The sequence below is a fragment of the Trachypithecus francoisi genome, unplaced genomic scaffold (genome assembly GCF_009764315.1).
Source record: "Trachypithecus francoisi isolate TF-2019V2 unplaced genomic scaffold, Tfra_2.0 Lachesis_group7, whole genome shotgun sequence".
NCBI classification, from domain to species: Eukaryota; Metazoa; Chordata; class Mammalia; order Primates; family Cercopithecidae; genus Trachypithecus; species Trachypithecus francoisi.
In genome coordinates, this window is record NW_022681472.1 from 6,907,019 (window position 1) to 6,932,170 (window position 25,152).

General features: G+C 37.6%; 1 protein-coding gene across 9 annotated transcripts in view; it reads right to left on the reverse strand.

The window, feature by feature from the left end:
- Positions 1-25,152, reverse strand: part of PCMTD1 (protein-L-isoaspartate (D-aspartate) O-methyltransferase domain containing 1) — an 81,332-nt gene that overhangs the window by 33,054 nt on the left and 23,126 nt on the right. For 6 of the 9 annotated variants that reach the window (XR_004435508.1, XM_033203635.1, XM_033203631.1 and 3 more), the window contains exon 2: positions 9,533-9,934. The exons of the other annotated variants lie outside the window; for them this stretch is intronic. Coding sequence is in view for 5 of the 6 variants with exons in the window: in XM_033203635.1 (XP_033059526.1) it covers positions 9,533-9,839 (307 nt within the window). In the remaining variant the exon portion in view is untranslated. The remainder of the gene's footprint in view (positions 1-9,532; positions 9,935-25,152) is intronic. 9 annotated transcript variants of the gene reach the window in all.

Genomic DNA, 25,152 nt, shown 5'->3' on the forward strand with positions numbered 1-25,152 from the left:
GAAGTATGTTGACAAAAGATCTCAAAGTGTTGGTTTCACAGTAACAGAGACTGGAACCAAGGCCCTAAGTAAACTGTATCTCTAAAATGTCGAAATATCAAGAACAGATGTCACAATAAGTTCATTTACATATTCCTACACAATGTGCTAATATTCAAGACTAATAGGTCAAGAACAACCTATGACTATACCTCAATATGCGCAATGTAATATTAAAACAGATTAAATTTCTAACAAAGCAAATTCAATAAGCTGAGAAAAAAATGTGTTAATGTATAATACAGAATAGTTTAAAAAGCTAATTTAAACACCTTCAGATTTTGACTCAAATTCTTTTTTTTTTTTTCTTTTTGAGATGGAGTTTTGCTCTTGTTGCCCAGGCTGGAGTGAAACAGCATGACCTCACCTCCGCATCCCGGTTTCAAGCGATTCTCCTGCCTCAGCCTCCCAAGTAGCTTACAGGCATGAGCCACCACACCCAGCTAATTTTGTATTTTCAGTAGACGCAGGGTTTCTCCATGTTGGTCAGGCTGGTCTCGAACTCCTGACCTCAGGTGATCCACCCGCCTCGGCCTCCCAAAGTGCTGGGATTACAGGCATGAGCCACTGAGCCCAGTCTCAAATTTTTCTTAATGCAATCATTTTCCCTGGAAGACGTTTTCATCAGCTCTTTCATTCCACTGCATGTCTATTTGTGAAGTACATGAAGATACCTGGGACCAGCATGGTAATAGATTCACATAAATACTCAATAAATATTTACTAGACTAAATGAAGAACAGCCAGTAAGATTAACACCACACTTTTATTGCTAGTTCAGAAGCATCAGGCACAATTTCAAGGGTAGGAGATGTGTCTTGAACATTTCCATATCCTCAGCAGCTGGCACAGGGTCTAACATAACACTTGCTTAAAGAATGATAAAGTACATAAACGTAGCTACGGTCTCAAATTTAAAAGGTTCACAACGAAGACTGAAACAAATGATATCCACAAAGCATAAAAATATTTTTCATGTCTTGATTTTAAAATATGCCTGACCAAAAAAATATGTTAAATCTATATTATCTGATGGTAGGGAATGATGTATGCCACACAAGTAAATGTTATTAAGTACATTCCATTCAAAATTAATTTCTTATTAATTTTAGCTGCTTGACAGAAATCTGTCAAAATTCAACAAATATTTTCCTTTTATTCCTAAATAAATTTGCTCTGACTCCAAGCCAACTATCCCTATAAAGCCTGCGAAAATCGCAGTGTCCTCAGAGCTCTATAAAGTTATCATCAAAGTGGGGAGGCAACTAGGTAAAATATACGAGAGGAAGAGAAGGAAAATACTTCGAAGTATTCCTTTTGATACTTTTGAATTTTCAGCCCTGTGATTATGTTACCTACTCCACAAAATAAAATTAAAGAGGAGAGACTGGTACTCAAGCTTCTGCATTATATAATTTAGAAGAAAAAAGTGTTCTTCATTAAGAAAGGAAACAGAGGAGAAAGAGGAGAATTTGGTAACTTTTTGTCACATGTGCAAGAGGGCAGGAAAAAAATAGTTGGGGAAAGGCTTCAATTCTGGAATCTTCTGTACACTGGAGAAGAAACAGGATGCAGGCACCACATGTTTAAGAACCCAGCCTGGGAGTGCAGCCTGGAAGATCAAGAGTGTCCAGAGCTTAATTGCCAGACCTTAGAGGCAGAAATCTATGAATCCTTTGCACGTGGATGTTACTTTAAGAAAGAAGAAAGATTCACCCTTCACTACAGGATAAAGTCAAAGTTGCTCCCAAAAAAGGACAAAGGATTTATAAACATAACACATAGAGACGTGAAATCCAAGGAAACAATTTTTGGCAAGGGTGTGGGAGGGTAGATGGACTGACCCTGCAGGAACCAAATCCAGAGAGAATGTGAAGGCAGGTTCCAGATGAAGACCAACAACTCCAGCAGACCAAGCAGCCCTGCCAACTCCAGCCAACCTCTGGCACTAACCTGACGCATTCAGTCCAATATCCAACTCAGCCTAGGGAAGACTGTGTCACAGAGTAACAAAGACAATTCCGTAGGTGCCAGCTCCTACACAGGGAGATAGAGATTCACAAATTCTACACTTAAGGAAACAAATTCAGAACGGTCTAGTACTTTTCTCGAAGTAACACACAGTCAATTCTCAGTATTTACTGTATAATAGTTATGTTCTAAAAAATACAGCAAACATTGAATTGGCAAAAAAAAGAACCGTTGCTCCTTAGGAAAATATGTACATACATAAATATATCAAACAGATTATAATATTAAATCCTGAGAACTCATCCTGGTAGAGGCTATATTATTTATTTTACAAAAGAGAAAATAAACTTAAGCAGTGTTAGTGACTTGCCTGAGCCACCCCACGAACTGTTGCCAGAAGTGGGATTCAAGTCATCAACAGGCCCCAGTGCAGACTGGAGCTTGTGACATGCCTTTGGTCATCTCTGTATGACCACGGAGACAAGTAGGCAGAGAGAGCTTCACTTTATCCTACCTCAGCTAGGAAAATGCAAAGCAGGAGACTCAAAATTTTTGTTCCTCTCTGCAAGCTCACAAGTGATCATAAAAGCAGTGTGGGTTTTGATTTGGGGAGTTCAAATTAAGTATTAGTAAGTAGGTGAATTCTCAAGAGACAAAATTTGCAAATAGTAAGGATTGGCTGTATTTGCTACAGAGACAATCTTGGTTGGGAAACAGTTAATCACAAAGATAAAACTCAAAATTCTCAGAGAACCACCTAAGCCACTTCACATCACTGGAGAAATTTCCTCCTAACTTCTAAGAATAGTATGAAAAAATATAACCAGAAGAAATTAGTATGAAAACTTTGTAAAACCTGTATTGCTTCCTAATATTTATTATTTTTATTATTTACTATTACTCTATAATCAGCAGCAATATTATTCATAAACACAAAATCACCTGGGTATTGATTTTCAGAGTTAGCAGCAATGAAAGAGGTGGTTGTCAGTAATGACTTCTACTGCACAACCAGTGTAAGTGAGGGGGAAAAAAAATCTAAGAAATAGAACAGTAGTGGCAACTCCATATAGAGCACAAGGGCAGAAAAAAGACGCCCAGAAGCCTAACTAGGACTAAGAAGTGATAGTTCAAATAGTTAAACAGTTTCATGAATTTCATAAAATGTGATTAGCCTAAAATAAAAGGTTGTTTTCAAAACAGATTTGCTGACAAAGCCCCAAATAAATCACATATCAAAAACAGATGGGCCAGGCACGGTAGCTCACACCTGTAATCCCAGCACTTTGGGAGCCCGAGGCGGGCAGATTACAAGGTCAGGAGATTGAGACTATCCTGCCCAACACGGTGAAACCCTGTCTCTACTAAAAATACAAAAATTAGCCGGGCATGGTGGTTCATGCCTGTAATCCCAGCTACTTGGGAGGCTGAGGTAGGAGAATTGCTTGAACCTGGGAAGCGGAGGTTGCAGTGAGCGGAGATGGCACCACTGCACTCCAGCCTGGGCAACAGAGCAAGACTCCGCCTCAAAAAAAAGAAGGCCGGGTGCAGTGGCTCACACCTGTAATCCAAGCACTTTGGGAGGCCGAGGAGGGTGGATCACCTGAAGTCGGGAGTTCAAGACCAGCCTGACCAACATGAAGAAACCCTGTCTCTATCAAAAATACAAAATCAGCCACGCGTGGTGGCACATGCCTGTAATCCCAGCTACTAGGGAGGCTAAGGCAGGAGAATCGCTTGAACATGGGAGGCAGAGGTTGCAGTGAGCCAAGATCATGCCATTGCACTCCACCCTGGGCAACAAGAGTGAAACTCCATCTCAAAAAAAAAACAAAGAAGAACATTATAATTCCTAAAAAGAAAAAAAAAAAACAGAGCGAAGCATGGTGGCTCACCCGTGTAATCCCAGCACTTTGGGAGGCCAAAGTGGGCAGAACACTTGAGGTCAGGGGTTCGAAACCAGCCTGACCAACATGGCAAAACCCCGTCTTTAATACAAAAAAAAAAAAGATTAGCCAAGCGTGGTGATGCACACCTGTGGTACTAACTACTCAGAAAGCTGAGACTGAGAATCAACTGAACCAGGGAGGCAGACACTGCAATGAGCTGAGATCACATCACTGCACTTCAGCCTGGGCAACAGGGTGAGATTCTGTCTCAAAAAAAAAAAAAAGATTTCCTTTAAAAAAAAAAAAAAAAAAGCGTTAACAGTATAGAGGAAAAGCTGAGGTTTGTTTTGATGCATAAAACAGGGTATCTTACAGAAAAACCCGATACCTGCAGAATGTGTTTTTTGGTGTTTCTGAGACGGAGTCTTGCCCTGTTGCCCAGGCTGGAGTACAGTGGTGCGATCTCGGCTCACTGCAAGCTCCGCCTCTTGGGTTCATGCCGTTCTCCTGCCTCAGCCTCCCAAGTAGCTGCGACTACAGGTGCCCGCCACCACGCCTGGCTAATTTTTTTTTTTAATTAGTAGAGGCGGAGTTTCACCGTGTTAGCCAGGATGGTCTCGATCTCCTGACCTTGTGATCCACCCGCCTCGGCCTCCCAAAGGGCTGGGATTACAGATGTGAGCCACCACGCCCGGCCCAGAATGTGTTTTATCTTACCAAGAAGAATGAGAGGTGAGGAACGGGGGAACTGACCACCCTGGATCTCCCTAATCTTTCAGCTTAAAGTAAGTTAATAACGAATATTCTTTAAGCGGCACTTAAAAGAGCATGAAAAAACATTTGAAAATTCTATTTGTGATAAAGACTTATATCCAAAATATATATAAAGAATACTTACAATTCAATAATCAACAACCCAATTAACAAATAGGAAAAGATTTGACTAGTCATGTCCCCCAAAAAATATACAAATGGCCCATAAGCACATGAACAGCTATTCCATATCATTAGTGATTAGGGAAGAGCAAATTAAAACCACAATGAAATGCTACTTTATATCAACTAACGTCGCTCTTTAAAAAACGAAGTAACAAGTATTAGTGAGGATGTCAAGAAACTAGGACCTCATATAACATTGGTGGGAATGTAAAATGGTGCAGCCACTCTGGAAAACGCTTTGTAGGTCTCTTAAAAACATAAATTTACCATACAGGTTAGCAATTCTACTCTTTTAAGAATCTACCTAAGAGAAATGAAAATGTATATCCACACAAAGATTTGTACCTAAATGTTCACAATGACATTATGCATAATGGCCAAAAACTAGTAACTCAAATGTCCATTAACTGGTGAATGGATAAACAAAATGTAGTGTAAATCTACATGATGAAACAGCATTCAGCCACAAAAAGGAATAAAGTACTCAGATATGCTACAGCATGGATGAAGCCTGAAAATGTAATGCTAAGTGAAAGAAGCTGGATTCAGAACACCATATATTGTATGATTTCATTTATATGAAATGTCCAGAAAAGACAAATCTATAGAGACAGAAAGTAGGTAACTGGTTGTCAGGGACTGGCTGAGTACTGGGAGTGGACGCAACTGGGCATGGGGAATAATCTTTTCAGCACATTGGAAGTATCCTCAAACTGTATTGTGGTAATGTCTGCACAACTCAGTAAACTTAACTAAAAATCATTGAATTGTACTCTTAAATGAGTAAACTTGATGGTATGTGAATCATACCTCATTAGAGGCAGAGGGAGCGAGAGAATATGCATAAGCATGCAGGCAAAAGAGAAAAAGCACAAGCACTGAGGTCAAAGGCAATATAGGTTAGCTGAATAAGGACCCCCTAATGTCCCATGACAAAGAGAGAAAGAGTGTAGAGGTCAAACATGATGACAGCAGATAGCTTAACTAATGCTTTTGAATAATATGGCAACTGCAGTTAAGTTTCCTGCTTATCAACTGTCACCTTTAGGAAAGAATGTTGTAGCAGCAAGGTAGTGGCATCCATAGTGCTGGATGATACTGGCAGTCTCCCCAAAATCACTCCTAATAATTAGGGAACTAGGCAAGAGACTAAGAGAAAATCATTAGGTGGGATGAATCTGTACATGTTTTATAAGATACCTAGAATTTTTATAGTATGGATTATAGAAGAAAATGAAAATGAATCCCTAAGTAAAAAGGATCAGGATTCAGAATCCCTACCTGAATCACAAAGAGTTTATCATAATAACTTGCCTTCATGGTTCTGATACTCAATTCAGTTATGGAAAGCAGAGGTAAAATATAGGACGTGGGAGGCTGCTTTTTTTGCATCCTATTTTTCAATGGAATTCCCTGAGAATGAAAAGACAGTACTGAGCGGAGAATCAATTAAGTACTAGATCTTTATGAAAACCCTTAGTTCAGGGAAAATATTTAAGGAGAAGCAAGCAGGACACGAAGAATTACCTTCAATTTGAAATTAAAAAACATGTCTCAATGACACATCTCAGGAGTTGGAGTGATCTATTCTCCATTGTCTTCAATAAAAGTAAATTTATGAATAATTCCCTAAAGTGCACTTTAATCTTAAGAAATTTTCTAAAGAAAACCCAGTACAAAAATTAACCATGCGTATTGGTACTCCCAGCTGCTCAGGAGGCTGAGGGAGGAGAATCAATTGAGCCCAGGAGGTCGAGGCTGCAGTGAGCCAAGACCATGTTGCCACACTCTAGCCTGTGCAAGAGACTGAGACCCTGCCGAAAAATAAATGAATAAATTAATGATAAAAGAAAAAACTAACCTAGTCTCACCGAATTTGTGTTTCTGGATTTGTGTTTCTGGAGTGAAGTGGAAACTCCCCAAGGAGTATCTTCTTTAACTGTGTTACCAAATCACAGATGCCCCGCTCTCACTGAATTTGTGTTTCTGGATTTGTGTTTCTGGAATGAAGTGGAAATTCCCCAAGGGGTATCTTCCTTAACTGTGTTACCAAATCACAGATGCCCCACTCTCCCTGCTTCAGCCGGGACTCCTCCAGAGTTTACTACTAAGTATGTACTACCCATAGGACCCACTGTCTATGGGGAGCACCTGTTATCCCCATCTTGTAAGTGGAAAAGAAAAATGGCTGAGCCATAGTGTTATAGTTTTTTGTTTTAAATAAAGAACTTCTGTTAATAAGGTGGCTGTGAAGCAGTGGAGCCAAATTTGATTCACTATACTCAGATAATCACAGGGAGCATATGAGCATCCTCCTCTGGATCCAGTTCTAAGTGATTTTTACGAATGTATACCTTCCCCTGCATGAAATAAAACACACACAACACACAAACTAAAAATAGAAAGCAGGGTAAAAAAGATAAAGCTTCCTCAGAAGCCTGGTGAATTTCAGACTTATTAGCTGTAATCATAGTTTTACAGACTGTTGTTTCTGCTTCTCCTTCTTTAATCTTTCTCACCAAAGGAATATTCTTAATCAAAACGAGAACAACTATATCTTGGTCTTAACTCAGCAGGATCACACGAAGATAAATCCTGGATTAGTATCCAGGAGCCACTGCATATATGTAAGATCCATGACTCCCTAGAGCCTTGTAACAGGAGGAAACCATCTAGCGCACTGCAGATCATTTACACCAATGGTCCCTTTCCCCACACTGCCCATGTCATGGATTAAAAGACATTCATGATACAACAAGTTTGACATCTGCTTACAGTGCCATCTGGCCACAGACATCTAATCTCTTGGAGCCTGGGACTAGGCAATGAGTCTAAGAAGGCAACCTCATTGCTGGCAAGATTGCAAATTATGATGCATACCTCCCCCATCCCAAGTTTGGCTAGATTGACCTCCCTCAGCATGAGCCAGTTGGCATATACTAGAGAAGTAGAAGACAGAATAAACAGGCACTTTCAGGCTGGCCAAACATGGTATAAGGCTTGGACTCCAGCCTAGAGTTGCCAGAGCTAGTTAAGAAATGTTCAAGGATAGCAATTCCCATTTTTTTTAAAGAAGCAGCTCTCCCTACTCTCACCTCTAGATTTTGCAGACTGTCTCAAACCCTGGAGATTCCTTTTTCAAAGAAACTGGTGATAGAAGTGACAGACATCTGGAAGTTCCCACCTGTTAAGAAATTCCTGTCTCAGGACAGGGAGGAGTGCCAAATTTAAATGTAAGCTTCTAAATTTCTCTTTATCGATGAAAATTAATCATTTCCTATTACCTTTGAGCAGTTCTTATACATTAGGAAATAATCCAGTTGCAGAATGAAAGGCTTCCATCCCCACTCTTTTAAATGAAACAGATGGGAGGTCCCATGACTAAGAGAGTAAGGAACTAGCTAGTGTGTACGGAGGAAATTTCAGACCTGATTCTACCTTAAAAGTCATAATGTGACCACATAATTTATTGTCCAAACTCAGACACTTCGAGGAATGAAAGGACACTATTAATACTGACACTAGGAAAACAGAGATAAGGTAGGACTGTCCCAGCACACTAGAACATAGTCATCCTACTAGAGGATATGTCATTCTCTATTTAAAATTCTTCAGTGATTCTCCATCACTTTAGAATGAATTTTACACCACATTCTCATCCTTATTTATTTAGGGATACACCTCAACTATAGTACCTATCAGACTACATGAAGGCTGCTGATTTTCTTATGTCTTCTAACACCCCACCCACTCCCTCAAATAATGCTCTGTTTTAACATATGCCACACAGTAGCAGCCAGTGAATATGGCAGCTGAACTAAATGCCTTGGTAAACTTCATAGCTGGTCATCCTCCATCCAACATAATGTCTTACAGCAGATTTTCCTCTACCCATGCATCTTCCACCTATATTCCATATTATCCAGTTGTCACTTCCTAAATATGTGACTTTCAGGCAAGTTATTTAACCTCCCTGTACCTTTGTTTACTTGCCCATATAAAAGGATTAATAATAGTCTGTACTTCAAAGGAGTATTAGGAACACTGAATGAGTTAATACACACACACTGCTTTAAACAATACCTAGCATTTAACATCCAGTAAGCTCTTTTGAGGGCAGAAATCTTAGTCCCTTTTGATCACTGCCATATGTACATGCCAGGAATAATGCTTGGCAGAGCAAACACTAGAAAAGTTTGCTGAAAGCTTAATGAACATATACTTCTTTCTTCTCTATTTTTCTCCAATCCCTTGCTTTACTCTAACAGTGCCACATCTTATATATCCCACATTCTCCTGTCTCTCTAACAAAAACCTTGCACAATGCTCTTAGATAACCATCAAACTTTATATGCCAGAAGACAGAACACTCTACCTGAAATAGATGAAATATTACTCCTGAGTTTCCTGCCTACCAGCACTTGACTTGAAGTACAGACAATGACTAACAGAGAACAGTCAGTTCCCAGAGCTACTGTAAGTTGAGGATTACACGTGGGAACTATCAGGGTAAGGACTGGGAATGAAAAAAGATTACTACTACTTTGTGTTTTCACATTTAAGTAAGGAAGATACCTACATTGAGTATACACATTCAAACATACTGTATACAAAGTTACAACTCCTATAAATCATAAACCATAATACAAAATAGGCTTATTTTTTAAAATAGAATTTTACAAAAATAAAATTACCTAAAATTAAGCCCACCATTGTACTTAAATATCCGGTTCCACTTCCCAGGTTAAGAAAAGACAATCCTGGTTGAAGTTTCAATGCTTCCATAACTTCAGAATAAATGCAAGGTGCTGACAAGTGGATGTTTCCATGCTTCCAGGCTAAGTCTTTGTAAGCATTGTCTCTGTAGCCTTCCAAATAGTAATCTCCACGATCAATCGCTCTGAAGGCTTGCTCCACTCTTTCAGTACGAATATACTGAGCTTCTTTTAAATTATCAATTAAGTCATCATTATCTTCCCCAGCACTCACAGCTCCTCCCATGATAGTATTCAAATCAAATCATAAATTTAAAAATGAAATAAAATTAGTAGAAATGGCTTCCAATATTGCACTTGATTTCCAAAAATAAATTAATCCTGGAAGGGAAGAACAAAAATAAGCAGGTTTAAATTAATGCTCAAAAGCAAAATAACTCGTTTATTAAATGTATGTCATTATAATTAACTACAATTTCTCATGGAAATACTCTGCTCCAGGCATAGTGCTAAACTCCTTCTTAACTATATTACTTTATTTAATCCATATAGTAATCACAAAAAGTAACTTATACTCATCTGTACAGATGGGAAAACTGGAACACAAAGAAGTCAAGTAAGTCACCTAGTACCGTGAAGCCCATTATGGTGGCCACTAGTCACACATGGCTACATAGATCTAAATTAATAAAAATTAAATACAATTTAAAATTCCATTAGTCAACCTACCTGTATTTTAAGTGCTTAATAGCTACTTGTAGCTAGTGGCTACCATACTGGACAGCGCTGGTCTGCAAAGGACACTGTCAAGACTTGGTCTCAGGTCTTTAAAGTCAGAAACCATGCTTTTTTTTTTTTTTTTTTAAAGATAGGATCTCACTCTGTCAACCAGGCTGGAGTGCAATGGCATGATCTTGGCTCATCCCCTCCCGGGCTCAAGTAATCCTCCCACCTCAGCCTCCCAAGTATCTGGGATCACAGGCGCATGCCACCACGCTCAGCTAATTTTTGTATTTTTTTGTAGAGATGGGGTTTCACCATGTTGCCCAAAATAGTCTCAAACTCCTAAGCTCAAAAGATCCATCCGCACTGGCCTCACAAAGTGCTGGGATAACAGGCATGAGCCACAACACCCGACCTCCATGCTCTTAATCACTGAGCCACACTGGCTTCTTTACAGTATAGTATAGTATAGTATAGTATTAGTATAGATTAATTTTAAAAATTAGTTGATTTTAAATTCCTGAACTTTAAAACAATTCGAAAATGCACTACATAAATTTAAAATGTTAACACACAGAACAACGTATTACTCGAAACAATGAACATAAAATGCAAAATAAACAAACCCCAGACTCATGTTTATTAATGCACTTGTGTGCTCTCTGATAGTTTTGTTTAGCAAATTTTGTTGTGATAGAAACCACAAATTTTATTAACAATTTCAATACCAAGCACTAGAACATATGTTTTATACACATACATACACACACACACACACACACACACACACACACACTGAATACTCAGCATCTGAATGGAAACGTAAGTGCAATTTGAGAAAACTAAAAAAATTTCAAAACATAATAATATACAATTTAAGCTTTATTCAACTATAGCTAGTAAGTTAATATATCAATTTCTGAATTAATAAATCAGTAGAGAACGTGTGAAATTAAATACCCATGGCCAGTAACGAGTTATGACAGTTAACTCTGGCAAGGCTGTACTCCATCCAACTCTTGACCCTAAAGAAGTATACCAATTAGGGTCTCAAGTATCCCTAGGGTCCTCAGGCCCCTGGCACCACTGGGGCAGCTCCCCCAACACAGCCTATCATATTGTCTTTGTGTCCGCTTTGTCCTTTCCTACAATTGCCTCAAGAACTTTTGGAGTAGAGGAAATACTGTGAATTCACATTTAATTCATTCAAACTCACTTATAACAAGTTGGCTGGCTCTAGCACCTTCAATCCTCAGAAATACATAAGTATAAGGGCTTACAGCACCCATCTCCTCAATGAATATATTTTGTAGAATGTAGTGCAATGGGAGATGTCAATTCACTATTCCTTCAACAGGTCTTAGCTGTGGCATCTCGACTTGCTGAGTCCAACTGTAGCATTTCAAGACTTTTTTTTTTTTTTTAAAAATAACATGGCCTTTAAGCACAAGTCAACTTTTTCATCTGGCACTCAGAGTGAATCTTTTCCTAAGGTGAATGAAAAAATGGTTATATTACACTAGGAGCTAGTGTCTGTCAGCATCCAGTGAGGCATCTGCCTAAGGATTTCATAAGAATAATTCTGACACACAGATATTTGGCAAATTGCTGTACCGTATATGCCACAATTTACTAGAAAAATGATTCCCTTTGAGTGGGCTCTAGGGCTTAAGAAGAAGGATCTGATCCTGCTTAGGTCCTTCTGAATTCCATTCAATTCAAAATTATCATAGCAAAACAATCAATCAAATATGGTCTTTACTACACAGCTCACATTTCTGGTGAGAAAAAGGCAAGAAGAAGAATGAAATAAGTAAGAACTACTGCCATTTACTGACAGACACTGTACTGAGTGTATTTGCAGCTCATTAAGAATTACTATAAGCCAGGCCAGGCACGGTGGGTCACACCTGTAATGCCAGCACTTTGGGAGGTCAAGGTGGGCGGGCGGATCGCTTAAGGCCAGAAGTTCGAGACCAGTCTGGCCAGCATGGCAAAATCCTGTCTCTACTAAAAATACAAAAAGTAGCCAGATGCGGTGGCTCACGCCTGTAATCCCAACACTTTGGGAGGTTAAGGTGGGCAGATCACTTGAGGTCAGGAGTTCAAGACCAGCCTGGCCAACATGGTCAAACTGTACTAAACACACACATACACAAAAAATTAGCTGAGTGTGGTAGCACACAGCTGTAGTCCCAGCTACTCGGAAGGCTGAGCCAGGAGAATTGCTTGAACTCGGGAGGCAGAGGTTGCTGTGAGCCGAGTTTGCACCACTGCACTCCAGTCTGGGTGAAAGAGTGAGATTCCTTCTCAAAAAAAAAAAAAAAAAAATTATCCAAACGACTGCATGGATTTTAAAAACAATGACTGAAGAATGGATTAGAAAAGCAAGATCCAACAATATGCTGCCTACAAAAGACTCACTTTAGCCTTAGGACACACACAGACTGAGAATAAAGGGATGAAAAATGATAACCAAAAGAGAGCAGGGATGACTATACTTCCATCAGACAAAATAGACTTTAGGTCAAAAACTGTAAAAAGAGACAAAGAAGCAAAGAAGGACATTACTTTATGTCCTGTTCAAGAGAACAGAACAATTTTAAATAGGAGAACCTAAACACATAAAGCAAATATTAATAGATCTGAAAGATGAGATCGACTGCAATACAACAATAGCAGAGGACTTCAAACTCCATGTTCAACAATGGACATATCATACAGACAGAAATAGTGGACTTGAACAACGCTTTAGACCAAATGGACCTAACAGACATAGAACATTCTATCCAACAGCAACTGGAATGAGTATTCCCCATCATATATTATATGTTTGTCTACAAAATAAGTTTCTATGAATTTAAGATTGAAATTATACCAAATATCTTTTCTACTCGTAATGGAATGAAACCAGAAACCAGTAACAGAAGGACTTTCGGGACATTCACATACACACACAGAAATAAACAATATGCTCCTGAAAAACCAATTGGTCAAATAAATTTAAAAAGAAAATAAAGATATCTTGAGACAAATGAAAATGGAAACGCAACATAACTTATGAGATGCATCAAAAGCAGTTGTAAAAGGGAAGTTTACAGCAATAAATGCCTATATCAGAAGAGAGTAAAGATTTCAAATACATTCAAGAAACTAGAGAAAAAAGAACCAGTTAAACCCCAATTAGCAGAAAGAATGACATAAGATCCAGAACAGAAATAAATAAAATAGAGAACAGAAAGAAAACAGAAAAGATTAGTAAAACTAAGAGTTGGTTCTTTAAAAAGATAAACAAAATCAATAAACCTTTAGCAAACTAACAAAAAAAGAAGGCTCTAACAATAAAGTCAGAAATGAAAGAGGAGATACCACAACTCAGAAGATATCACAGAAGTACAAAGGGTCAAAGAGACTATGAACAATTATCCACCAACAAACTGGATAACCTAGAATAAATTCCTGGAAATGTACACCCTACCAAAGTTGAATCAAGAAGGAACAGAAAATCTGAACAGACCAATAACAAGCTAGAAGACTGAATCAATAATTAAGAAATCTCCATCAAAGAAAAGAGCTCAGCACGAGATGCCTCAAGGTGGAATTACACCAAACATTTAAAGAACTAATACCAATTCCTTCTCGAATCCTTCCAAAAAATCAAAGTGAAGAGAATACCTACAAACTCCACTTACGAGTCCAGTATTGCTCTGATACTGAAGCTAGACAAGGACACTACAAGAAAAGAAAATAACAGTCTACTATCCCTGATGAACATATCTGCAAAAATCTTCAACAAAATACTAGCAAACGAAATTCAACAGAACATTAAAAGGATCACTCACCACCAAGTGAGACTGATCCCTAGAATACAAGGTTTGTTGAATATTCACAAATCAATAATGTGATGGATGTACCCTATTAACAGAATGAGGACAAAAACCCTATGAACATTTCAATAGATGCAGAAAAAGCAGTTAACAAAACTCAATATCCTTTCACAATAAAAACTCTCAATAAATTAGACACAGAGGGAAGATACCTCAACATAATAAAGGCTATATATGAAAATTTCACAACAAACATACTCAGTGATGAAAACTTGAAAGGTTTTCCATGATCAGGAATAAGGATTTCTATTCTTACTACTTCTATTCAACACAGAACAAAGTTCTAGCTGGAAAAAAAATAAAGGGCATCTAAACAGGAAAGCAAGAATTGAAAATAGCTCTGTTAATTGATAGTATAATCTTATATGCAGAAAACTGTAAAGACCCACCAAAAAACTATTAGAACTGCTAAACAAATCAGTAAAGCTGCAGGCTACAAAATCAACACACAAAAGTCAGTAGCATTTCTTTATACTAACAACAAAATCAATCCCATTCACAACAACAAAAAAAAATACCTAAAAGTAAACTTTAATCCAGGAGGTAAAAGATTTGTATACTAAATACTATTAAATATTGAAAGAAAATTGTAAACAACATAAATAAATGGAAAGGTATCCCATGTTCGTGGACTCATGTAAATAATAGTTAAGATGTCCGTACTGCCAACAGTGGTTTACAGATTCAACGTAATCCGTATTAAAATTCCAATGACATTTTTCACAAAAATAGGAAACAATTCTAAAATTTGTATGGAATCATATAGGCAAAAAGAAGAAAACTAGAGGCCTCACATTATCTGGCTTCAAAATCTATTACAAAGCTATAGTAATCAAAGCAGCATGGTACTGACATAAAAACACACAATGACCAACCAAAGTAGATGGAGAGACCAGAAATAAACACACATTTCTGGTCAACTGATTTTCAACAAAGATACCAAGAACACACAATGAAGAAAGCACTGTCTTTTCAATAAGTGCTGCTGGAAAAACCAGATATCCACAAGCAGAAGAATGAAATTGAATCCTTATCTCACACCATATACAAAAATCAACTCAAAACAGATTAAAGATTTACATATAAGACCTGAAACTGTATAACTATTAGAAGAAAACATAGGGGAAATGCTCCATTACATTGGTCTGGGCAAAGATTTCTTGGATATGATCCCAAAAGCACAGGCAACAAAAGCAAACACAAACAAATGGCACTGTATCAAACTAGAAAGCTTCTGTACAGTAAAGCTTTATTAATTGTTTACAAGCAGTAAAGTGAAGTGATAACACATATAGTAATAAAAAAAAAAAAACCGCAAACCATCCATCCATACATCTCATAAAGGATTGCAAACCATACATCTGACAAGGGATTAAGATCCAAAATATAAAATGAACTCAACTGAATAGCAAGAAAACAAATATGCCAATCAAAAAACAAACAAAAGACCTAATAAACAATTAGCAAAAGAAGACATATAAACAGCCAACACACATGAAAAACTGGTCATCGCAGAAATGCAAATTAAAACCACAATGAGATATTACTTTACACCTGTCAGAATGGCTATTATCAAAAACACAAAAGATAACAAGTATTGGCAAGGTTGCAGAGAAAAGAGAACTCTTGTGAACTGTTAGTGGAAATGTAAATTCATACAGCTGTTACGAAAAACAGTAAGGCTCCTCAGAAAACTAAAATCAGAATTATCCTATGATCCAGTCAGTAATCCCACTTCTGAGTCTATATCCAAAAAGACTGAAATCAGTATGTCAAAGATACATATGCATTCCCATGTTCACTGCAGCATTATTCACAATAGCCAAGATATGTAAGCAGGCTAGGTGTCCATCATCAGAGGAATGGGTAAAGAAAACGGTGTGTGTGTGTGTGTATGTATATGTTTATATATATAGGAATTTGAGAAAAAGAAAAAGGTAAATATAGATTTATATTATATGTATATAAAATCCATTTTTATATATAAATGGATTACTATTCAGCCTTTAAAAGGAGGGTAATTCTGTCATTTGCAGTAACATGTATGAATCTGGAAGACATTATACGAAGTCGTAAGACATACTAAGACATAAGACAGGCATGGAAAGACAAACACCACATGATCTCACTCATATGTGGAACCTAAAATGGTTGAACTTATAAAAGTAGAGCGTGGAATGATGATTACCAGAGGCTGGGGCAGGAGGGTAGATGGGGGAAAGGAGAAATGCTGATCAAAGGGCACAAAGTTTCTGCTAGACAAGAGAAACATGCTTTACTAATCTTTACAGAACGGTGACTATAATAAATCAAAATGTACTGTGTTATCTCAAAATTGCTGAAACAGTAAATTGTAAATGTTTTCATCATACAAAATGACAGCCTGGTAAAGCAAATTTTTTAACTGGCCTGATTTAATCATTCCACATTGTAAATATATATTGAAATATCATATTGCACCCCATAAATATACAATTATTATTTGCTAATTAAAAATTAAATAGGATTTTAAGGAAAAACCAAAATTACAAAGAGAATTACATTACTTGGTGTGGGGGGTGTGGGAGAATGACACAGTTTACATAGTCAAAATACTATAAACATAATTGCTTATTTAGTTTTAATACTCGTTTAATCACAGAGTGAGAGAGGAGAGGAAAAGAGTGGCATGGGAGCTAAAACCTCATCTATGATGACAGAAAGTAAATGCTGTCCAAAAGTAACGAAAAAAAGGAAAAGCAGCATCTTGGTTAGCAATGTGTACGTTAAATACCCTACAAAACGGCTATATGTGTTAAGTTCCTTCTGGAATGTGAGCCTGAGGGTGAAAACGGGTGAAGCCAGGGATTGGTATGCTTTGGCATCAAGGCTTGCAGTATCTTTACAAATAATGTGTACATGTATTATTTGAACAAAATTGGCGAGTAAAGGTAAAATGAAAGGGGTTATAGAGAGAGCACAGATGAAGTATAATAAAGCTATACGGAGAGTTTCCTAAGGAATAAAAATACATTAATAAGACAGTCTAGGGCAGAAAAATAAAGATACAGAAAGACAAGATTATTACATAAATAATACCTTAAACCACACCAAATAGTTTCACAAATATAGCTCTTCTTACCACATACATTATTGCTGAATGTAGAAACTGAATTATAAATTACATTTTTATAATACTGATTTGATTACAATGTGCCTTTGCAGAAAACATGAAAATAAAGTAAAATTAAAATTTTCATAATGCTAGCATTCAAAGAACCACTATCATTATTAACTTTTAAGCAACCATATACTTACATGACTGGTATTATACTGTATATATTGTTCAGGACTTTCACTTAATAAACCTTAAGCATTTCCTAATACCATGAGACACACTTTCCAAATCCGGAAGTATGATATTCTACCACATGGATATAGCAGGATGCAACCAATCCCCCAATGTTAGACTATGAATAATCAATATAATCAATATTAGAATTGATTATAATTGATGTACACTTGAGAAGCTCATAAATCAAAGTCTGTAGTGAATATTGTGGTAATTCAATAATAATCCTAACTTGAAATGTACAATATTTTTTATGAAAGTAAAATAAACACTAATAAAAAGCCAGTGTAGCATTAGGTCATCAGTGTCTGCCATTTGTTACTTCTAAGATAATCTCATCTCAATCATGGAAAAGTCAAATGCAAGTCAAGAGACCAAGGTCTAGCCATGGTTTCATAGATAACTTTGCTGTACTGATCTGGCCAAATCCCCAAAATGTCGTTTCCTCACCTGTGAAATAAAAAGGCTATGTTCTGCAGCTACTAAGGTCCCTCAGAGCTCTAATTTCCATGCTATTTCAGCATTGGTCAAATCTGCACTTGAATATAATCAAGTTTTAGTTATCTAGTAACGGCTGCTGTACATGCCTTGGCCTTGCATTTCTGTTACTCTGGTCACAATTTTTACTGCCTCATTCCTGCCATTTTCTTTTCCACAAAGAAGAAACAATTGTAGGAGAGTTCAAGTCCTGCACTAAATAATAAAAGCAAAATAAGGAATTTGAGAGAAAGAAGAAAAAGGTAAATTATAGAAAAAGATCAAGTGTAAGAACATAATAAAAGGCTGAACAACTTAAGCAGTTACACAGTTATGTCTGTTTAAGAAGGAAGTCATCATGTTTCCTCATAAAACACAATTTCACTCCTTGGTATTTCTCTCTGCTGTGTGCTGGGTAGGGGCTGCACAGAAAATAAAGGGTACATTCACATGCGCACACCTGAAACTATTTGCAAAGTGTTCCAAACGTTTCTTGCTGTTATTCCAAAATTTAGAATTGTGACTTAAATCTATTTGGTTTTAGGAAAGAACTGTCAAAGGCCCCATACAATATTATGGTGTCTCTTATGCAGTTTAAGGATACCTTATGGGGGATTACGCACTGACAAGTTAAAGGACGTAGGAAGCAGATCAATGGCAGACAGATGTTGCAAGGTGGGAGGAGAACAAAATGAATGCTGACTCACTTTCCTTTCCTCCTAGCACCCAGAGGGAAGCAGTCAACTGCTCCTTGCTGCTCCTTTCTCTGCAAAACTGAGGACTAAGCTCACCCAGCTCTAGAGGGAAGTTCACTCACCAGTGATCCAAAAGAAAACACACTAATTGTGGCCATGAACAAAGAAGGCTCCTCATGTCCTCAACGCTCTTATAGTCATGGGATTCATGGACCAAGCCTGCTTTAAGCGCAGAGGCAACTACACAGGGAAAACATTTTTCTCAGTGATGGGACTGATAAAGAGATAGGATGAAATATAAACAAAGAATTATGAAAGAAAATAAATGGTTAAACTAAGGTTCACTACTCACTTGCCAAAAGCTGCCAAGAACATCCACTTTACTCTATATTCAATGATGAATACAAATCGTAAATTTTGTTTAAGTAGTGATAACACATAGAGCAGCAATTTCCTATGTGCCTCCTACACACCTAGCACTGTGCTCTAGTTCTTTACCATACTCCTATGAAGAGGCACGAGATCATATGAGAGAAGCTCACTGCCCTTGAATAACTGAAACACTACTCAAATCCAGTCTGTGAAGCTATGAAACGCTCTGACACAGAACTATTTGCTCAGAGGCTCCTGACGCATAATTCAAAACTAAACTTTTCATTAACTTTTAGCTGAAAAGATGTTCAATTCAGCTCTCTTTCCACCTCCTGTATTTTCTTTTTCCTTTTAGTACTCTCAGTTTCGAAGGAAGAATGAAGCAGCTGGGGGTGACGGGGCAGGGGAGCATCTGATGTCATTTATTGATCATGCAGCCTCAGGCAAATTACTTCATCTCCAGTTTCCTTATCTGTAAAATGAAAATAATTACCACATCATAAATTTGTGATGATTAAATAGTACACTGAATATAAAATTCCTAACATATAATGTCCAATAATGTCAACTTATTTTCATTTCTGTGACAGAAAGGACACGTTCTAAACTTTCATTTTTAAGCACGGAATACTGGAAAGGGAAAACCAAAAAACAATGCTTCTCAAATCTAGTGAAGGTATCGCCTACAGACTCCTTAAAGAGGAACTGAAGAATGGAAATGGAAATCCTGAAGTTAGAGGTGTCTAAAAGAAAAACAGCCAAGGACAGGATATCCAGAAGTCTGTGGAAGAATACTTACATTCACACTTAAGTTGACTTCAAGAGAGAAGTTAAAGTGAAGAAAAGACAACACAGTTATCCTCTGCCATGCTCTGGGCCATCAACTGTGCTGAAGGGCCTAAATTAAGAGTAGCTGCCCTTCCGTGCTCACAGGGAGTCTCAGAAGGAAGAATGAGCTTACCTGGGCTAAGACAACAGTCAGATACCGAACCTCTTTGGTTTAAGTTCCATCTCACTAGCTAACTTTTGCCCTGGCTAATACTTTTTCCTCTAATAGAGCATTTGTTATATAATTTAGCAAAAATTGTCTTGTAAAGTTTTCTTTGGTTCCGCATATCTTTTCTGTACAGACTGTAAACTCACTGAAGGGAAAAATAACATCTTATATTTAATGTATTTATCACAGTTGCATGGTCTTAGCAAACATCTAAGAAACAACTGTTGACTAAGTGTAAAACACTGTGAAAGTTGTAGTTTTCTACTCTGGAAAGTCCTTTCAAATTTCAGTGTTCCCAATGGCTATAGGAAAGTCGAAGCACATCAAGTACATTTTTGCTTCTATATTCTCTTGACTATCTTCTTCCCCTATCCCTCCAATTCAATAATACAAATAATTTTTTTTAAAAGAAGCTCTCTTGGAAGCATCCACATTACACATTTTGATACATGGCGAATTTTAAGATGCCTATATTCACAGATGTAGCTTCCAACTTCCCCCACATCCTTTTAATTTTCATATTCCCCTTGGCTTGGAAACAGTGTGAACTCCAAGAGAGAGAAACGGTACATGGTAGTTCTACGACAGTTTTAGCGTATAATATTTGAAGTGATAAAATAATATATAAAACTTTAAAGGACAAGATATGAGGCTCATCTAGCTGAAATTTTATCATTTTGAAAGTTATAGGACTTTATGGGTCCCCAAAGGCTTTCCTCCTCTCCCTTTTACTCAAACATCTGAACACAAAACCTTTTCAAACCTATATTACTACACGTATTGCCCTAAACACAACTGCCTATTACCAACACCCTCTACATGCAAAGTTCCACATATCTTTGAGCTAACAAAATTAATCCTCAGAGAATAATGGCCTCAGATTTGAGGATTACTGGTTAGCATTATCTGGATTTTTCAAGAAACAGAAGTGCTACACTAACCATCCTTAACACTTTTTAAAATATATATATGTCCTTATGGGAGCTGCAGCCTAGAAAAACCTTTAAAACAAGTTGCTCACCTCCTCTAATTCAGAAAAAGTATAAACAAAATATTCATTAACTGGCAACAGTTCTTAGGATGTACTGCGATCAATAGGGAAACATGATTTTTAAAAAAACACACATTTTCAGCTCCTCCTGGTTCAGGATTTCATAGTGGGGTTTATTTTTATTTGAAAAGCTATGAATTTATAAAGAACAATATTTGAATTTAAGAATATTCCAAAGCAAAAATGCACAACTGGGAACTACTCATCACTTCAGATGATCTGTATCTGTTCTCTTCCATGAATATACCATAAAATAAACCAAACATGAGCTCATACCAAATATACTCTTTCCATATATTAACATACTGTGGAATGCAAAACTGGCCTTGTCATACTATATGATTTTAAGTCATTATCTCTTCTGGCTTTGGTTTTTTCACCTGCAAAATAAAGTCATTAAATCAAATTATCTCAATGACCCTTTTAAGAACTTTCAAAAAATCTAAGCACATTTACTTATTTACAAAGACATACATAGGTTAACTACAAAGTTTTTTGGACTTATAAAGTGGCATCTTCTAAAGTCCAAAATGCTAATTTTATCTACAGATGAACACCGGCAAAAGCTATATAAAACAAAGCAGCTAAAGTGTTATCTGTAAGTTTTCAAAGCACTTTAACATCAATTAATACAATTTCTTAAGTATCACAGAAATAAAGGCAGGATGGGTAGTATTACCTGCACCATACAAATAAAAGCAGACTGAGAAAGAGTAAATTACTTGTTCTGGATTTCCCACACAATAAAGGGATATTTCAATCTTATTCATAAATCTTATGCACTACTAAAAATACTGTAAGAAGAAACCACAACAAAAAAAGTCTGAGACCCCTGAGAACAATGCACACTTGAAAAATGATCCTATAGTTTAATTTCATTTACTGGAGCAAGTAATTCTATCCCTACTTTTCTGAATGAACCAAAGAAAGTTTAAGCAATTCTTGAAAATGTACTGTCATCATCAAATCATAGCAATGGTATAGGCTCTAAAGTGCTGGGAGGGTCACTGATACAGTTTTAATATTGTCATAGCCCAAATCCCATGTTGAATTGTAATCCCCAATTGCAGGCAGTGATTGGATCTTGGAAGTGGATCTCTCCTGTCTTGGTGCTGTCCTCATGACAGTGAGCTCTCTTGAGATCCAGTAGTTTAAAAGTATACGGCACCTCCCCCTACTCTCTGTTGCTCCTGCTTTGGCCATGCAACCTGCTTGTTCCCCCTTCACCCTCCAGCATGAGTAAAACCTTCCTGAGGCCTCGCCAGAGGCCAAACAGATGTCAGTATCCCACTTTCTGTAAAGCCTGCAGAACCATGAGCCAAACAAACCTATTTTCTTTAAAAATTACCCAAGCTTAGGTATTTCTTACTTTTATTTTTTATTATTATTATTATTTTTGAGACAGTCTTGCTCTGTTACCAGGCTGAGTGCAGTGGCACGATCTCAGCTCACTGCAACCTCCGCCTCCTGGGTTCAAGCGATTCACCAGCCTCAGCCTCCCAGTAGCTGGGATTACAGGCACGCACCACCATGCCCTGCTAATTTTTTGTATTTTAGTAGAGATGGGGTTTCACCACGTTGGCCAAGATGGTCTCGATCTCCTGACCTCATGATCCGCCCACCTCGGCCTCTCAAATGCTCAGTTATTTCTTTATAGCAATGCAAGACTTGAATCTTAAATTATTAATTTGTCATCAATGATTCCACAACTCAATAAAACTCACTTAGAGAACACCATCCAAATTGAGTAACCAAAATGCTTGTGAAAACTTTTTAAACTACAGTTCAGAACTTCCCCCACCCCCACCCCAGGGCTGCATTTAACAACTTCTTCACCATTGAACCAGTAAGTTAGGAAAGACACGGGCACACTAAGGAAAGAATTTCAAAGAATGGTTTCAGGTCCCAGACAGTCTTTGCTCCAGAAAATCAGTCTCTTAAATGGTTAGTATATTTTCAATAAGCTGTTTAAAAATTATTTTCAACTTGGTTATAATAAATTCATAAAACTAAAGACGTTTAAAATCATAAAGAATTATTTCATATTAATTGGTCTTCAAACCATAAACAGTAGCCAGTGAGTAAAATTACCTTTATTAACAGTGTATTTTAAAATACACTTCACATTTTAAATTCAACAAGTGCTCTCAAATGCTCTTTAAAATGCTTTCAATAAAAAATTACTCAACAACATTACCTAGCATTTGGATATTTAAATTTTTAAGTGTTTTGTATAAAAAGATTTCATGTGATGATTTCCCCATTCAATAAACAAAAACTGATCACTTGTTTATGCCTCAGGAACTATAATAAGCATGAGGATTCAGGGACCACACTCCAGAAGCTAAACTCAACTTAAAGAGCTCTCTTATGAGGTAAGAACTGAAGAAGAGATCACTCCATTTCATTATGAAATTGAGCCTCAGCAGTTGCCTTGTTCAAGATGACACAAGTTAGTTGCAAGTTATATATTCTCAGAAAAGAGAAAACCTACTTCAAATATTACAACAATAGGAATACAAGGCCAAAAAGATCTAATGTATTCCTTTGCTTGTACTTCTTAAAACTAAGTAAACACAATGCTTCTTTTAAAAAGAATTTCTGGCCGGGCGCGGTGGCTCAAGCCTGTAATCCCAGCACTTTGGGAGGCCGAGACGGGCGGATCACGAGGTCAGAAGATCGAGACCATCCTGGCTAACATGGTGAAACCCCGTCTCTACTAAAAATACCAAAAAACTAGCCGGGCGACGTGGCGGGCGCCTGTAGTCCCAGCTACTCGGGAGGCTGAGGCAGGAGAATGGCGTGAACCCGGGAGGCGGAGCTTGCAGTGAGCTGAGATCCGGCCACTGCACTCCAGCCTGGGCGGCAGAGCGAGACTCCGTCTCAAAAAAAAAAAAAAAAAAAGAATTTCTGGCCGGGCGCGGTGGCTCAAGCCTGTAATCCCAGCACTTTGGGAGGCCGAGACGGGCGGATCACGAGGTCAGGAGATCGAGACCATCCTGGCTAACACGTTGAAACCCCGTCTCTACTAAAAAATACAAAAAAAACGAGCCGGGCGAGGTGGCGGGCGCCTGTAGTCCCAGCTACTCCGGAGGCTGAGGCCGGAGAATGGCGTAAACCTGGGGGGCGGAGCTTGTAGTGAGCTGAGATCCGGCCACTGCACTCCAGCCTGGGCGACAGAGCAAGACTCCGTCTCAAAAAAAAAAAAAGAATTTCTTCTTTATTTCAATATTCAAGTTACTTACAGTAACTAATATGACCGAAACTTATGATAGCTTATAGAACATTTTAAGGGAAAAAAATACCAAAAAGTGAACCACTACAGAAAACAAAGTCAGGTTTTCCTATTATTTTTATTCTTGTTAAGGGAGTTCACTCTCTTCACAGAAAAACTTCATGAATTATTTTCAACCTCCAAACACAAATTATATAATTCAATTTAGTAACTATTATCTAGACTAAATCCATACAGGTTATGGTGGGAAGTCATAACACTCAACAAATGTAAAATTCTACTGGTCACAATTCAATAGGATTTATATCAGTAGGAATATAACTTAATTTGACTTAACTCATTTGCTACTCCTTAGAAGGATCATTTGTAGAATGAATATTAGTATATCAAATCATAATTTCATATCAAGTTGTATGTTCATTCTGAGTCACAGTCTAACAGAAAGTGCTCTTTTCAATATAAATAAAAATTACACTTAAGTAAAGCATCATATAGTGTGGGTGTCTGGACCAATGGCTCATGTCTATAATCTCAGCATTTGGGAGGCCAAGCAAGGAGGACAACTGAAGCCTAAGAGTCAGAGACCAACCTGGGCAACATGGAGAGACCTCATCTTTACAAAAAAAATTTAAAAATCAGCCAGGCATGGTGGCACATACCTGCAGTTCCAGCTACTTGGAAGGTCGAGACAGAAGGATCACTTGTGCCCAGGAGCTCAAGGCTGCAGTGAGCTATGATTGCACTACTGCACTCCAACATGGGTAACAGAGCAAGACCATCTCAAAAATGTGTGTGTGCGCATGTGCGCACGCATGCGTGTCATCACTATTA